The sequence below is a fragment of the Saccostrea cucullata genome, unplaced genomic scaffold (genome assembly GCF_032062105.1).
Source record: "Saccostrea cucullata isolate Sc308-1 unplaced genomic scaffold, CSIRO_AGI_Scuc_v1 ctg1251, whole genome shotgun sequence".
Classification (NCBI taxonomy): Eukaryota; Metazoa; Mollusca; class Bivalvia; order Ostreida; family Ostreidae; genus Saccostrea; species Saccostrea cuccullata.
Window position 1 is genome coordinate 61206 of NW_026925972.1, and position 18654 is coordinate 79859.

At 33.7% G+C, this 18654-nt stretch overlaps 1 protein-coding gene across 1 annotated transcript in view; it reads left to right on the top strand.

Annotated features, from left to right (window-relative positions):
* Positions 1-18654, top strand: part of LOC134270193 (organic cation transporter protein-like) — a 43114-nt gene that overhangs the window by 17158 nt on the left and 7302 nt on the right. Inside the window, exon 5 of the mRNA XM_062752382.1 lies at positions 522-848. Coding sequence (XP_062608366.1) covers positions 522-848 — 327 coding nt within the window. The remainder of the gene's footprint in view (positions 1-521; positions 849-18654) is intronic.

The following is an 18654-nucleotide window of genomic DNA, read 5'->3' on the forward strand; positions in this document are numbered from 1 at the left end:
TGCGAAACTTAAGTAGGAAACCTAACTTTTTTATATAGAGTGGGTCTTCGTACCATTTTTTTTAAAATGGCGAAAGATACATTCCTCAATACACTTTCAATATTTGTTTACAAAAAAATGGTACGAAGACCCACTCTACATAAAAAACAGAATTTTAACATTCAATTTCTATCATTTTTACGGTTACTAAAGCGTGTTACCATTTTGGTAGGTTAATTACAATTAATTTGTAAGTAATTTGATTCAGGTTTTATCTTTACTGTATGCATATGGTTATAAATAACTCCCAAATCTAACAAAAAGTGGAATTTGCAAGAATTTTTTTAATCGATATTTTACCTGCCCTTGTGTAGGCATATGACTCGCCTAATCCACCCAGATTCTTTCTTAACATTTCTCTGTATGATTTATATTTATTTTTATTACTTCAGGAATGATTGTCAAATATTTTCTACATTTTCCTACATTTTACTACGCCTTCCAAATTGAGTCCTCTATTGAATTCAACTTATTTTTTTAAGGATTCTACAAGAGTCCCTGCGTTGGCTCATCGTGAATGGCAGAAATAAAGAAGCAAAGGAGTGGATCCAACGAGCTGCCAGGTGGAACAGGATGGACCCCTCCCAAATACTAGCCGGGTTTGACTCGGAACTGCAGAGTAGGGAACGGCAGATGCTAGTTGATGAAAACAATGAGCTAACTACATGTATACCTGAGGCTAATGGCGAACCAACCGGACCCGGAACTGTGCGGTTTAACTCCTATAAAACGGAAGAGAAGTTGTCTGTATCAGATATTTTCAGGAATAAACAGATGCTTCTGACCTCTGTATTGGTCTGGGTGGTATGGTAATTATCATTTTGCAACATTATTTGCTATTCACCTTATATTTATTTTCATATTTATTATATATTTATTCTTGTATGCATTTATTATCTTTTTAGGTCACCTGAGTAAACTCAGGTGACCTATTGCTATCTGTTTTCGTCCGTCGTCGTCCGTCGTTTGTCGTCCGTCGTCCGTCGTTCGTCGTCCGTCGTGTGTTAACATTTGAACATTTTCAGCTTCTTCTCTGCAACCACTGAACCAATTTCAACCAAATTTGGCACAAAACATTTATGGGTGAAGGGGGACAAAAATTGTGAATTTCATGATCCCTGCCCCCCTGGGGCCTGAGGGGTGGGGCCAAAACCACTAAATTTAATGCAATCTTTAAAAATCTTCTTTTTTACTCCTGGACATCAAGCAGTCAAAATGTTGGCATGATTGTAATCAGCATTGAGTCCTCAACCAAAATTGTGAAATTCATGGCCCCAGGGTCAGGGGTTCTGGAGTTAGGGTGGGGCTCTGTTGATCATAGACAAAATTACATAAATTCTTTAGAAATCTTCTTCTATTCTTCTGTGTATGAAACAGACAAACTTTGTGCATGGTTATGATGATCAAGGATGCCCCTTCCCAAATTGTGAAATTTGTGGCCCTGGGGTGAGAGGTTCTGTCTGTTGGAGGGGGTGGGGCAGTTAATACTTGTCATTGTTGAAAATGCAATTAAGCATTGAGAATCTTTAAAAAAAAAAATACCTATTAAACTTGCACTGAGAAATATGTGTGTAATATTGTTGTTTATAAAAAAAATTATGAAATTTATGCACTCGGGAGAAGAAAACTTTTTTTCAATCGATTTAAAATAAATTCGGAAATTTGCTTGCTTACTATATTCACTTCGTGCATTAGAATATCTAATGGAGGCTCGCGCATGCGTAGAACAATCCAGCATCTTCCGACAAGTCGAGAAGTCTAGTCTTGGGAACATTCAACTTTCAAGTTGTCATAATACGATTTAGTCTTTTTTTTTTAGGTCTTAGAGTTTGTATAACGAACGGTGGGTATGATTGTTGCAGTTTTTTTTAGTTTAAACAGCATGGAATATATAACGTGCTATTGCGAATATCTTTTTGGATTTTAGCTTGGTTTCACATGAACGATAATGAAGGAAAGTTGGTTCGAGCAATATGTGAATGTTCTAATAAACTATCTTACTGTGTATTTATATTTTGTTTTTGTATAATTATGTCGAAAATGTATAAAGAAGTTGCAATGTTATGAAATGTTAAGTTCGAATTTTCTCTAGAGAAAACAATGGCGTTGATTAGTTTATAGGCACAATGAGAGGCAGGTTTGGTTCAATCACTAGATTTAGATACGTACCTGGTAGCTTGTATTAGGCCTACAGTATTAAGCATTTTTATCCAGAAACAACAGGAGAATGTACTTTGATTCAGTGATAATTTTTAACTTTGAACTCATCTGAAAACAATTCATGAAAAAAATAATACTTGGTGATGTTTCTTTTTCTGTGCATAAATAAATATTAGTAGACATTTACTTGTGAATTTTTGCCTTTTTAAGATAAAAAGCGAAATTGTAAAAAGTTGCTTTACATAGCTAAATAAATCTACCTGGGGAATAAATCTACCTGGGGTAGGTAAATATAGGATCTCCCATGGTTTGTAGAACTGATTTTATCCAACGAGTTGTGTGATTTTTATTCCCTTTATGTAGGACTCGGATATATTTTTTACTTCATCACGCTAACGCAAAAACCATTGTGACATCATAACTGCACTTGAGTGTGGGATATGAAAACGATATCCAATGAGCTATATCCATGGGATAAAGGGGTAAACATGGGATAAATAAAGCTACCCTAGGTAATTTTAGATACATATTAGGTAGATTAAAAATTCATTGGCCCCAGACCAGCCGGCCATCAACATGACCACTCAATCCAGATCACTTAAATTTTCAATGTTTTTCATTTTAAAGATGAGTTGCACATATATGAAAAGATTTGACTACTACAGTGAAGTCGCCAATTCCGGGTCACATCAAGGTGTTTCATTAATATTTTGTAACGTCAGATTTATATTTTATGCAATATATGCATTGAAAGTACAAATAGTGAGTCATCCAAAAGTATTGATCACATGAACTGCAATTGGAGAAACTACTACAATTTGATTTATTAATCAGCATGATCGGTGTAATTTTATTTTAGCAGTGATCATTATGATTGATTTCTGAATTTAGAACTAAATGTGTGTGATATACTTTCGTGCTATTATTGTTTATCTAGAACTCTTATGTCAGCTTTGCTGTACCGAGCAAAAAGAAAGTAGCCTGTCAACAATGCAGAAACATCGCCGACTTCAATGTGCGCGTTTCATAATTTTGTTGGTGGAATGCTCTCTTTAAGTTGATTTTTAAAATTTTGTAATTAATTACAGACAGAAAGGCAATTCTACATGACCAATGTATTTATTAAGTTTTTACGCTTTAATTTTAACAATATGGCATTAAATGCACATGAGTGACCCAGAATAGGAGACAACCCGGAATTTGCGACTCCACTGTACTTGGATTCTGATATTGTGTTTAATTATGAGAAAATTACCAGTTGTTGACAGTCATTATTGCAAAATATTGCATATAGAGAACACCATTGTCCAGATAACTTCTACAATTTTTTAAGTAGTATATATTAGACAAATCAATTGTACATATATCAGAGATTCGCATGGTACTTGCCAATTGGATTTGGAATTTTGATCATTTATGGGAAAAATACTATTTGTTGAACTTTTTCATATGTATGCAAATAGATTACATTGATTTGCTGGAATGTGACATCCAATATTTAAGGTGGTGTTATCAAACTTCATATGTTGATACATACTAATGAGAGCTATTCAACTGTATCAACATTTTTATGGCGTCGAGCGAAGCTCAAGCATGATCTAGTGATCGGTAAGATTTACGCTATCGAATGTGTCAGTGGATGCATATGCATCCGCAATAGAAAATAGCAACAGCTGTAAATCAATTTCTTTGAAAACGCTCACAGTGAATAATAGCTTGAATATAAGATTACGTCAAATTGTATCCAATGCGCCCGAAATTTTTTCGGGGCGCATATTGTTTGTCCTGTCTGTTTGTCTGTTTGTCTGTCTGTCTGTTGTCAACTTTAACCTTCACCAAAACTTTTGAACCGTAAGAGATAGAGACTTCATATTTGGTATGCATACTCCTCTAATAAAGTTCTTTCAAATGACATCAAGGTCAATGACCTTGTGACCTTGACTGAGCTATATGCTAAAAATAGCTTTTTCAACTGTTTGTAATAACTTTTGAATCATAAGAGATAGAGACTTCATATTTGGTATGCATACTCCACTAATTAAGTTCTTTCAAATGACATCAAGGTCAATGACCTTGTGACCTTGACTGTGACCTATATGCTAAAAATAGCTTTTTCAACTGTTTGTCATAACTTTTGAACCATAAGACATAGAAACTTCATATTTAGTATGCATACTCCACTAATAAAGTTCCTTCAAATGACATCAAGGTCAATGACCTTGTGACCTTGACTGTGACCTATGGTATATGCTAAAAATAGCTTTTTCCACTTTTTGCCATAACTTTTGAACCATAGGAGATAGGGGCTTCATATTTAGTATGCATACTCCACTAATAAAGTTCTTTCAAACAACACCAAGGTCAATGACCATGTGACCTTGACTGTGACCTATATGCTAAAAATAGCTTTTTCCACTTTTTGCCATAACTTTTGAACCATAGGAGAAAGGGACTTCATATTTAGTATGCATACCCGACTAATTAAGTTGTTACAAACAACACCAAGGTCAATGACCTTGTGACCTTGACTGTGACCTATATACTAAAAATAGCTTTTTCGAACTTTGTTGACGCTGGGCGCATAGTGTTTCACAAACACATCTTGTTTGAAATTGTATTTCTTGTTCGACGCCTTTGAAGCCATTCACGGTTTTGATTTTTACCTAGACCTTTACTTTGACCTTGACCTCATTTTCTTAAATTAGTGTTTAGTTCAATTTTAAAGAAATCATCCAAGTTATTTTCATTAAACTTTATATGTTGATTAGAGTTAATCAACTGCACCAACATTTTTTTTTACCTTGACCTTTCCTTGGCAACAGTTTACATCATAATGATGATTTCTTTGGCTCACCTCCAGGAAGTCGAGATAAGCTTTTTGCTATACCTTTATGATGAATTGTCAGTGTAAGTATCCAGGTTAAAGTTTTAGGAGCAGGTCCATTTCCAAGTAATAATAAGTGCCGACTGGGCCAAACTTGCACAAGTGACACATCTAGATATGGACACTACCACACTTGCTTTGGATGCTGGATCTGACCTAGTTTTTCCAGATGAAAGACCAGGTCAAACTTTTTGGATTCCCATGTAACTTTAAGCCTACCTGGACCAAACTTTATACACCTAAGGATGAATTATACTACCACACTTGCTTCAGATGATAAAATCTGCCTAGGGTTTTCAAGATAAATGACCAGGTTAAATTTTTTGGAGCAGGTACCTAACTATTGCCCCTACCTGGACCAAAATTGTATGGGTGATACTTCTATTACACATGCTGATAGGTTTTAGTGAGAGTTGTTCAATAGCTTAAAAAAACTTTTGACCCTGCACTTTTCTGTGACCTTGAGCTCAATTTTCTTTAATTTGCATTTCACTTAGTTTTAAAATATATTTATGTAAGTTTATGCACTTGTTCATGATTTGATGAGATTTTATTATCTATGCATGTATCATTATACCCCCTGCAAACGAAGTTTGGGGGGGGGGGGGTATATAGGAATCAGCTTGTCTGTTTGTCTGTCTGTGCAAACGTGACTGGTCCATATCATTTATACAGAGGAACATTGGAATCAACTACTTCATGCAAAGATTGGTCATGACCTTTTGGTGTGTCATGACCTTAACCTAAGGTCATCTGTGAAAGTTCAAGGTCACTGAACGAAAATTTCATAATTCATGTTTGGTATATATCTTTATCATAGAAAAACTCAAATCTACAACTTACCACAAAGCTGGCTCATGACCTTAGGGTGTGTTATGACCTTGAGCCAAGGTCATTTAAGGTTAAGGTTATTGAAAGAAAAAAAATTCATAATCCGTATACAGTCCATACCTTGCTTATGGATAAACTTGGTAAGTTCCAATTTCACACATAGATTCCTCAATGACATAAGGGTGTGTCATGACTTCGACGCAACGTCATCTCTGCAAGTTCAAGGTCACCGAAAAAATTTATGTTTGATACACATGGTAAGTTCCTGATTTACACAAAGATTTCATATGTCTTGAGGGTAAGTCATGACCTTGACCCAAGGTCATTTGTGCAAGTTTAAGGGCAATGAAAGAAAAAAGTTCATAATTTGTGCCTGGTTCATATCTTTCATATGGATAATCTTTGAGGGATCCTCATTTACACAAAGATTGCTTAATACCAGAGGGTGTGTCATGATTTTGAACCAAGGTCATCAATGCAAGGTCACTGACAGAAAAAAATTATAATTCTTCTCTGGTCTATATCTTTAGTCTTTATTTTTTTCATTAGGCTGCATTGGTTTTATTCATAAAAAATATAATGATCAATTACATTTGCCCTTAAAATGTTTTAGCATTTCTTTTGTCTCTTAGATCTGTAAAATATTTATGATTTGGCACCTCTAAAAAAAACCACTGGGGGATATTTTGTCCCTTTTGGACAGTTTAGTTCTACTTTTAATTCAGTTTAAACAAAACTATTTAAGATATTCTAATCAAACTTCATAATCAAATACAAATTTTAATGTTGTATTACTGATATATACTCAGCGGTGCATTCGTGTCCTATAAACGTACTTCTAGTTTAATATTTAGAACTTAAATTCACTTCTCAACTTAAGTCCTAAATCTCAACTATCTTATGTTATTTTAGAGATATAGCTAAAATACCAGGTAAGTAAGTCAGTATTCCCTACGGAATACTGAATAATTTTTTTTTATGTTTTGTAGAAACTTGAGAATGCCACGTAAGAAGAACTGGCGGGTTGCAGCGGCCAAGATGGGGAACCAGAGTCGTGGCAGCACTGACAGTAGACTCGTGGATACTAGCCACGTAAAAAATAGTACGAAAGACCCAACGATTAACGCAACAGTTGACGGACCTTTTAGACTCGTGGAAGCTAGCCACGTAAAAAATAGTGCTAAAGACCGGGGGGATACTGCCTCCTTAAAAAGAGTACAAGATTTGCCTTCGGGCACGAATAACAGTGCAGATTTGCCTTCGGGCGCTAGTAACATTGCAGATTTGCCTTCGGGCGCTAGAAACATTTTTGCCAGAAACGGGCACCAGAAACATTGAAAATTTGCCTTCGGGCGTCAGTAACATTGAAAATTTGCCTTTGGGCGCTTTGAACTCTGCCAAAATGCCTTTGTTTGTGACAAAATTATTTGGAACAATTAATCAAGCTAGTAATTTATTTCCATCTTTTTCTAGAGGTGTTCAGTGCACATGTAATGCTTTGATGTCCACCATTTTGCAAAATGCATCTACTTCAGCAGAACTTGATGAGGTGCTCTTTGCCGGGGATGATTTATTTAGAGTCAGAGTTGCAGAATTACAGTCAACTGTTCAATTTGTATCGAAAATGCTACAATTTCAAGAACTTCCCAAGTCTGTTTTTGTTCATGATAACCAGTATGAAATAAGCTATTTTGAACAGATCTATGGAACAATGACTCACATAGATTGGGAACAGTCATGTCAAAGTAATAATTTGAAGGAAGGTGTCGAGCTGCTTTTTGCAAGATACAAACAAGGATTAATTATAGTTGGAGGAATTTGCTCAGCAATATATGTGGATGACAAGAACTGTCCTGTATTTTTTGATTCGCATTCCCATGGAGAGGACGGTCTTTCATGTGCAGATGGTAGGGCTGTTAGAATCACTTTTAGTGATATTCATCAACTTGTGGACTACATGTTTGCATTTTATCAAAGTTGCAATATTTCAATGATAAGCCAGTTTGAGATTCAACCAATGTCTATTACACAAAAAACAAGTGTGTCCAATTCAGGAAGCCAAAGACTTGCTTTAATGGATAAGTACTTTGAGTTCCAAGAGAACATGTCAAGAAAGTGTATCATTTCTGAATCATCACAAGGAAATCGAAATGAATATATGAGAAATTATATGCGAAAAAGGAGAGAAAAATCACAGATAAAACAGAAGGACAGAGAAAGTAACCTTAGAAGTATGACCAAAGCAAGGCAGAGTAAAGAATTTAAAGAGAAGGAACTTGCCTCAAAGAAAATAGTCAGAGAAAATCCAGAGAGAAAGCAGAAAGACAGAGAAAGTTCTTTGAAAAGTAAAAGTAGAGCAAGACAAAGTAAAGAGTTCAGAGAGAAAGAACTTGCTTCCAAACAAAAAACCAGAGAAAATCCAGAGACAAAGCAGAAAGACAAAGAAAGTTCTTTGAAAAGTGTAAGTAAAGCAAGACAAAGTAAAGAGTTCAGAGAGAAAGAACTTGCTTCCAAACAAAAATCAAGAGATAATCCAGAGACAAAGCAGAAAGACAAAGAAAGTTCTTTGAAAAGTAAAAGTAAAGCAAGACAAAGTAAAGAGTTCAGAGAGAAAGAACTTGCTTCCAAACAAAAATCAAGAGATAATCCAGAGACAAAGCAGAAAGACAAAGAAAGTTCAGTGAAAAGTAAAAGTAAAGCAAGACAAAGTAAAGAGTTCAGAGAGAAAGAACTAGCTTCCAAACAAAAAACCAGAGAAAATCCAGAGACAAAGCAGAAAGACAAAGAACGTTCTTTGAAAAGTATAAGTAAAGCAAGACAAAGTAAAGAGTTCAGAGAGAAAGAACTTGCTTCCAAAAAAAAATCCAGAGAAAATCCAGAGACAAAGCAGAAAGACAAAGAAAGTTCTTTGAAAAGTAAAAGTAAAGCAAGACTAAATACAGAATTTTGTTCAAAAGAAAGAGAAGCAAAGAAAAGGAAAAGAGACAATGTAGAGGAGCTGGAGAAGGAACGACTATGTAAACAGCAAAGTAGAAGAAATTACCGAGATAAAGAAAGAGAAAATGAAAGAGTTTCTAAAGGTAAAAAGAGACTTGATGCAGAATTTAAAGACCATGAAAACAAATTATTGAAAAAAAGGTGTTATGGTAATTCTTTAGAAGATTGCATAGAGAAATTTCATGAACAAGTGAAATTTGGTCCAATTTATGTGTGCACATGTTGTCATCAGACTTGGTTTTTGAAAAGTGTTGTAAAGCTAGATTCAACTTGTCTAAGTGCTAGTAGTAAAAGTATCTGTACTGGATTTAGATCCGTGAATGGTATAGAATGGCTATGCTTAACCTGCTGTTCAGCTCTGAAAGATGAGAAAATTCCAAAACTTTCAGTTAAAAATGGTATGAAATGGCCTGAAAAACCTGATGCTTTAAATTTACACCCACTGGAAGAGAGATTAGTATCTCAACGGATACCTTTTATGCAAATAAGAGAATTACCAAGAGGAGGTCAGATGTCAGTCAAAGGAAATATTGTAAATGTACCAGTTGATATTCAGCCAACTGTGAATGCCCTTCCACGACAAATGGATGAGCATGTAACCATAGCTGTAAAACTGAAGAAGAGATTATCTCACAAGTCAGCATGCTTCACAGAAAATGTTCGTCCAAATGTTGTGTTAAATGCCTTACAATGGCTTATGACAAATTCTGAATTGTATAAGAATTCAGGTATAGTGATAGACCATTCGTGGAGAGATGAAATTGAAAAAAGTAATGAGGAAACAGTACAAGAACTGATAGGATCTTCAAATGATAGTGATGATCGTGAAACTGAAGGTAATGATGATGGTTTTTGTGAAGTTGCTTCAGATGACTGTATCCAGGGCAATTCTGATACACTTGTTGATGAAGCAGACATTGATACAAATAAACTTTATGTGTTTGCTCCTGGTGAAAATCAGAAACCAGTAAGTTTATTTACAGATAAAGATGCAGAATATCTCTGTTTTCCGACAATATTTTGTGGTCATCGTAGAACTGAAAGTGAGGAAAGAGTAGTTCCAGTACACTACAGTGATATTGCAAAATGGGAGTTGCGCAGTGTTGATAGACGAGCAGCACAATCTGTACCGAACATCTTTTTTAAATTGAAGAAAATTCAAATTAAGCAAGTTAGTGACAAAGTAAACTTGGCACTAAGAAGATGTAAATCAGAGGGCAAAAGAATCACTGCAGAACAAGTTTTAAATCCAGCCTCTGCAGAAAAAATTGTAAGATTAAATGAAGGGTATTATATATTCAGAACACTTAGAAATTCTCCTGCATATCTTTCATCAAAGAAAAAGGATGTATTTGCCATGATAAGGCAGTTAGGTCTTCCAACCTGGTTTATTTCTCTTTCATCAGCTGATACCAGATGGCAAGATTTGCTTAAAACACTGGCAATGCTAGATGGAAAATCCATGTCACAAGAGGAATTAGAGGCTATGAGCTGGAATGAAAAATCAAAACTAGTAAAACAAGATCCAGTGACATGTGCAAGATTCTTTGATAACAGAGTTCAACTTTTCATTAATACTGTTCTTAAGAGTCCTCACAATCCTCTGGGTGTTGTCACTGACGTGTTTCGAAGGGTAGAATTCCAAAATCGAGGATCACCACATATTCATATGCTGGTATGGACAAGTGATGCTCCAAAGCATAAGGAAAATAGCAATGAGGAAATTGAAGCTTTCGTAGATAAATATGTCACATGTGGTTTGCAGGAAAATGATTCTCAAATGAAGCAGCTCGTAGAGCTTCAAGTACATAAGCACTCAAAAACTTGCAAAAAAGGTGGTAGATCTGTATGCAGATTTGGATTTCCATTGCCACCTTTGCCCAAAACCATGCTTCTTGATCCCTTGGATGTTGATGTTGAGCATTATAGAAAGTTGTATTCTGATATTCAGAAGAAAATGAATGATTACAAAGATGGTTGCAGTTTAGACTATGAGTCCTTCTTAGAGACTGTTGTAGAAATGTGTGAGGATGAGTATATAAAATGTATTCGAGCATCCCTAAAAGGTCCCAAAGTGTTTTTGAGGAGAAGTCCATCTGAAATGAGAGTAAATTACTACAATCCATCAGTGTTGAAGGCTTGGAATGCTAACTTAGATATTCAGTTTGTACTCGATCCTTATGCCTGTGCCACATATATTGTTGCTTACATCAGCAAATCTCAAAGAGGAATAAGTGCTATGCTTGAAAAGGCATCTCAAGAAGCTGCAGAAGGAAATATGGATCTTAAGCGACAAGTTCGACATATTGGAAACAAGTTCTTGAACTTTGTTGAGGTCAGTGCACAAGAGGCAAGTTACTTGATCCTGCAGATGCCACTTACACAAGCAAGTAGAGAGGTTGTTTTTATAAATACCTCACCACCTGAAGACAGAGTTTTCTTACTCAAACATCAAGATGAATTGAATGAGTTACCAAAAGACTCGACTGACATTAAGTCGGATGGTATGATACAGAGATATGCAAGAAGGCCAAAGCAACTAGAAAATTGGTGCTTAGCTGATGTTGTTTCTGAGTTGGAAGTCACTTTTCCGAAAGAAATGGAAAAAGATGTGCAAGAGGAAGTGAATGATGATGACCCTGAAGAAGATTCTCAAGAGAACATCTTTTCTGATCAGGATGTTATTGTTCATTTGAAAAATGGGATTAAGATCAGAAGACGAAAAAACAAACGGGTTATTAGATACGTAGGGTACAGCCAAAAAACAAATTCTGAACAGTATTACAGAGAAAGAATTCTTCTCTTTCTGCCTTGGAGAAATGAGAATACTGATCTTTTTGGTAGTTGTCAAACTTATGAACAGCATTACATGCAAAAAGCAAGTATAATACAAATGAAGCAAAGGCAGTATGAGCATTTTGTGGATGAATTAGAACAAGCTCGACTTCAAGCTGAAGAAGATCTTGATGATCTGGAGACAGTAGCACCAAATACAGAGCATGCTGAGGCAGAAGATGCAGAGATAGGTTCTGAACCATCTGAGGAATTTGTTCATTTTGATCCTGATACAGTTCAACATAGAGATTTTGATATAGGTCCAGACCTGGGTTTGTCCTCAAAAGTATCTGAAACAGAAATGAGTGCTGTCCGTATTCCTGATGAGCAGTATTATAAACTTTTGCAATCACTGAATACAAAGCAGAGAGAATTTTACAATCATGTGACAAACTGGATTCAAAACAGAGATGAACCATTATATGCTTTTCTTACTGGTGGAGCAGGTGCAGGAAAATCTGTGGTTATTGATGCCATTTTTCAAACATTACACAGAATACTTTACTCAAAAGAAGGAGAAAATCCGGATGATATTAGAATATTACTGTGTGCTCACACTGGCAAAGCTGCATACAACATCAAAGGGACTACTATTGCATCAGCATTTCACAGGAAAATGTATCAAACACAGCAGCACATGGGTGCAGATGAATTGAACTCATTTAGGACAAAGTACCGGAATTTGTCAGTTGTGATAATAGATGAAATTTCAATGGTTGGAAATAATATGCTGACATTTATAAATGCTAGACTCCAACAACTTACTGGTAGAAAACAAGACTTTGGTGGCATTAGTATCATAGCCGTAGGTGATTTATATCAGTTACCACCTGTTGGAGACAAGTGGATTTTCAAAGACCTTTCTAATCCTGGTCAAAGTTTAGCAAAAAATTTGTGGCATGAGCATTTTCATATGCATGAATTATCTGAAATTATGAGACAAAAGGATGACCTCAGATTTGCTGAAATGTTGAATAGACTTCGTGAAAACAAGATGACAGATGAAGACAAAGAACTTATTTCTCAACGCATCATTAGGCAAGACTCAGAAAACTATCCTAAACAGGCTCCTCATCTGTTTATTGAGAACAAGTTTGTTGATTGTTTTAATAACAGTTTAATAGAGAACCTGTCGACAGTTAAGGTAAATGTAAGAGCAGACACAGATGTGTTATCACAGACAAAACTTGCTGCATCAGTGAAATTGAAACTAGTTCAAAATTTGCCAGAAAACCCAGCATCTACTGGTCAATTAAGAACAAATCTTGTTATTGCTGTGGATATGCTGTATGACATATCAGTGAATCTTGATGTTACAGATGGATTGACAAATGGTGCTTCATGTGTTGTGAAATACATTGAATATAGACAATCACAATTAAGACCTGCCATAGTATGGGTTCTGTTTGCTGAATCAAGTATAGGTATTTCAAGAAGACATCAATACAACCATTTGTTCAGCACAAATGTGAACACAACATGGACTCCCATATTTGAAGCTAAAAGAACATTTGTTTATAACAGGAAGACATATGAGAGAGTTCAGTTTCCCCTGCAACCATCTGCTGGAAAAACAATACACAAAGCACAAGGAGCAACTCTTTCAAAGGCAGTAATCAGCTTAGCACAGACAAAGCAGCGCAAAATTCCTCATATACATTATGTTGCACTCTCAAGAGTAAGGTCACTTGATGGTCTGTTCATTCTGGATTTCAATGAAAAAAGTCTCTCAAAAGATGATACTGTTGATAAAGAGATGGAAAGATTGCGAGAAAATAGATTGCAACTCTCTTACACACCACTTTACTCGGTATGTAAAGACATAAAATTTTTGTTCAACAATGCCAGATCTCTACACAAACACTTTCTTGATATAAAATCAGAACCAAGTGTTTTGGCTGCAGATGTTATTGGTATAGCTGAATCTTGGCTTTCGGAATTAGATTCTGATGAAGACTATACTTTAGAAGGTTTTACAATGTTCAGGAATGATGCAAGATCTTCCCAGAGCAGACCACATCATGGTATTGTCATATATCTGAGAAATCAATTACAGTGTGTTTCATACAACTCATTTACTTCCAAATCGGTTGAATTTTCCATCATTTCGATTATGCCGTCCAATACTCCAGTACAGTGTGTAGTTTTATACAAGCAGCCTTCTTGTACTCTTCAACTCTTTTACGATACCTTGACAAACAGGTTGCTCCCCTTCATTGACAAAGATAGAAAGACTGTGATAATGGGAGATTTTAATTTGGATTTAAGTACAGGTCAATATGCACATTTCCTGAACTTTCCCAAATGAAAAAAAGGGGGAAACAAAATACTATAACAAACTACTTACAAAACATATGTTTTGAAAGTGTTTTGATAGTATAGCAAATCACATGCAAATGAGCTAACAAAACACTATAACAAGTTACTTTGAAAACACTCTAACAAACTACTAACAAAACGCTTTAACAAAATACTTACGAAACACTCTAACAAACTACTAACAAAACACTGTGTTTTGATAGTATTCCATTAGTATAGAAAATCACATGCAAATGAGGCTAACAAAACACTCTAACAAAATACTAACAAAGCATAAGTAACAAATCATCAATAAACCACTAAATTTGAATTTTTAAAATTATAATTAGCAAATTCACAAGTCTTTGAAAACATCTAAACACAGTCTCATATTGAAACATTATAAACATCTTGTTTCACAGTATTTTGAATTCCAGGTTTGACATTATTGTTCAATAGACAATAGCACACCATTCTAACATTTAAAAACACCATGCAAGTTCGATTCATGATCACTCTCTTATATCGATCATTCTCTGCAGTGAAATCCTTTGGTGTAAGAGATATAATTCTCAATCCATTGACCATTTCTCCATTCACATACATTTTCACAGAATTTTCAAGTATAATTATAATTCATTTAACCCAGTGCTTAAAACTGATCTAAGCTGGGTAGTATATGGATTAAAGGTCAATCTTAAAATGAACAAAAACCCAATAAAAACAGCTAAGCCATATACACATCCACATTCACAGATTGAAGGTTTAACTGTAGTCCAGTTTAAAAGAACTTTATGTCATGCAATAAATAAATACCTCTGTTATATCCAGATTCATCCTGATTTTGCTTTTTCCAATCAGGGATCAATATATATACTAACACTTTACATGTCCCTTCACCAATCTCTATGTTTCTCTCTGACCTAGTGCTGGTGGTTTGAAAATTGGCGCAAAACTAGTAACACAGGATATAAATAGATAAGTTGTTCTTGGAAGATTTTACTGCTCTTAGATAAGTCAACCCTTAACATGTCTGTTAATCAAATGAAATGCTAACAAAATATTAATTTGATGCAGACAAGTATAATGAAACACTTTCAAAATGCAATTTCATTCTGCAGAGTGTAATGAAACATTAATAAAACACCAACATTGTAATGAAACATTAACAAAATACCATGCCACCCCATTTAAATGCAACACTTTCAAAACATACTAAGAAAATATAAAAGTATGATTTGGTAGTGTTTTGAAGATATTTTGAAAGTATTTTGTTAGATTTCTTTTTCATTTGGGTTATGAAAGAAAAAATTGGTTGTGTGGAAGTCATTAACAAGGTAACCACAAAGAATAAGACACAGTTAGACCTAATATTTACCAACTTTACTGATTTAGAAACAGATGTTCTTCAGGCTTATTGGTCTGACCATAATATGATTTATTGTGCTGCAGATTTGACTTAAGCAAGCTAGCTATTCTATGACAGAACTGCATTTTAATTACAATGTATAGTATTATAAACCCTCCTGATCATAAAACAGGCAGTGTGTAAATATTTAGTTTCCAATGGAAGCTAAATATTTACAAACTGCCAAGAGTGGTTGGACAAAACAAGGGTTGCCACTCATCAACTGCCTTATTTGTCCCAATAACTTTCAATATGTTTCTTATATATAAATGTATTTAAAATCGCATTGATTAAATTACTTACTTGCTATTTGGAAGTTATTGGGACAAAAAAGATTTAGAGTTATAATGCCCATGAGATGAAATTATTTATCCAGTAGTTTATTTATAGTTTGTACTGTCTACTTATCTATTCATTATCTTTAATTTATGTATTGTATTGTTCATCCACAATTTAAAATCAACAACAGATTGAAAAACTGTTACAGTTGGTATAGGAGGTAATTTTATTAACTAACTAATTGCAAATTCACATGTTAACAGTTCTGTAATAATCTAATTAATATATACTACAAGTGAAATATTGTGTTCCTATAAAGATTTTGAATAAGAATGATATACTATTATTTGAAAAGTTAATAATGTACACTCAGGTATGTCTGCAAGATTTGATTGATTTATAATTATTGTTTCTTTATAGCATGTCTTCTGTTGTGGCCACACATATTGATTCCATTAAGTCTGGATAAAATTACAATTGATCAAGTATTATTTCTATCTCGTATGTTTTATTTTGTTAATTTTTACTCTTTACAATATTACATATTTTTGTGTATTTAATGTACTACATGTATCTGTTTCAGTAAAATGTATAAAGTTTAACAATTAACATTTCATCTCATGGGCATTTAAATCCTCAATTTTTGGGGTATATTAATTCTAGAATATATATTATCTTACTTTAGTAGTAGTAGATATATTAGAAAGCATTCTTGTACTATACATAAGTATTTATTAGCTATATTGTACAATAATATGATTAACTCTGCAATTATTATGATATTTATGATTATGTACTTTCATATAAGTTACATTGCTTGAATTACTTTGTAAACTATATCACAAGTGACTATCAGTATATCTACATAAGACATTGTAATCATCCTGAATACTTTTCTCCTTGAAAACAAACTCTAGCTCCAGTGGACATATAAAAGGAACATTCTGTCTCTAAAAATGTGCTGTTACTTGTAAAATGTTAATCTTTTTTTTTTTTTTTTTTTTTTTTGTTTTGCATAAACTTATTCATTGTGTTACATGTAAAACAATAGTGTTATCTACATTCTGTTGTTCAAAGTCATATTTAAGAAATCATTTGTTATTTAGTTTATCAAGTTTTTTATTTATTATTTATTGCTAATACTGAAATGTTTCTCAACTCGACATGGACAATTTTTTTTTAATTTTGATAAATGTCATATTAGAACCATATTCACCCTCACAATCATCCATATTTCTTTAAAGATGCATACCACAAACAAATTTTTTTATCTCCCACACAGAAGAGTAATTACACTGATAATTTTTCAATATTCCTTTCTATGGAAATGTAATTAAAAACTTATGGATCACTTTCATTTCTGCTTCTTTTTTTTGCCATATTTAATGTTGCTTGGCGAAACATATTTGTTGTTAAAGTAAACAAATATCACATCTAAAGTGAGAGAGGCACCTAAGATAATTGAATTTTTGAAGGAAAATCCTTAAGTACACATTCGTTATTCTGTTTCATGATCCTAAAACCTTTATGATCTTTGTATCTCATTATATGAACAACTTTTAATCTTTCTTTTCGTTTTCGGTATGTAAGGTTAAAAAAGTTGTTCTAAAAATGAATGAATGCAGCTGTTTCTGTGAAATATAAAAATATGAGTTCCAGTTGCACAATTTTTAAATTTAGATTACTAAATCACACTATATATGTAGTATTTAATGATATAGGAAATTTTTATGCAATTTTTATGTTTTCTTTTGTTTTTGCCATGCTTTGAAATGCTAAGTGCCAGAGCAAGATGGTTTAAACAATGTACTTAACGATTTCAAATATTTTTCATCTTGTTCGGTTGCATTAAATTTGTCTGTTCAATACACTTTTCATGATATCTTAAAAAGGTTAGGATAACTCAGTGGTTAATTTTTTACATCTTGTGCAGATGTCAATGACAGTGAAATGTATTCATAAAAATATGTCAACTTACTACAGTATAATGGACTCAAATTTGGTTTAAAAAAAATTATCAAGTCAGATGTCATAATATCTTTTTAATGTTGTAAGTGTCTGAAATCACCTACATGAAGCAACACTTTTAGAAGGTAAGTAGTGTGGAAAGAAGGGGTCAATGGCCAGCCCGTAAAGGGAGGTAAACCTGCTTCTTTCAAATGGTATATAAATAAAAGTGATAATTGCTTTGAATATTGTTTTATGGTAAAATTTCAGACATTTGCAAAACGTTTTTACCTATCAAGTATTTTTAGCTTTCAAAACTAAACAAAATAATTTAGATCATAACACTTTATGAAATGGTTAACACATTGCTTTTGGACAAAACTATTGAATGCAGATTGAAATTATGACATGATGATATATGTGATTTTTGTACAATGATTAATATGTCAACAAATAGATACTATATTATATATATGCACATAAATATATTGTATGATTCTAGATTAAGATGTTTTATTGCAAACTGCTGATATGATCAAGAACTTTTTTGATTAATTATAACCATCTTTATAGTTTACTTGTAGTTCATTATATACTGAATAATTTAAACCTCAATAAATCTGATATAATCTGATATAATTTGTTTTGTATGTGTCCAGGTTTATTGCATGGGGTTTATAGGAATAAGAAGGAAAGGATCAATTTTCAGTATATCATGGATCACATATCTCAGTTTATTTTTTAAAGTATGCATATTTGAATTGCACAAAGCACATACAGATATAAAATAAATTCATCACTTCAAACGTAGATTAAAGTTTTTTTCAAATGCATAGGTATTATAACCAAGGGTCATTAATTCAGAATTGTGAATTTCAAGGCCCCTGGGTCATGTGGGTCAAGGGTAACATAGCGGAGAGGGGGTCTAATTATATACTGACAATGAATTACTGCCTTCAAACATTTATGATCAGCA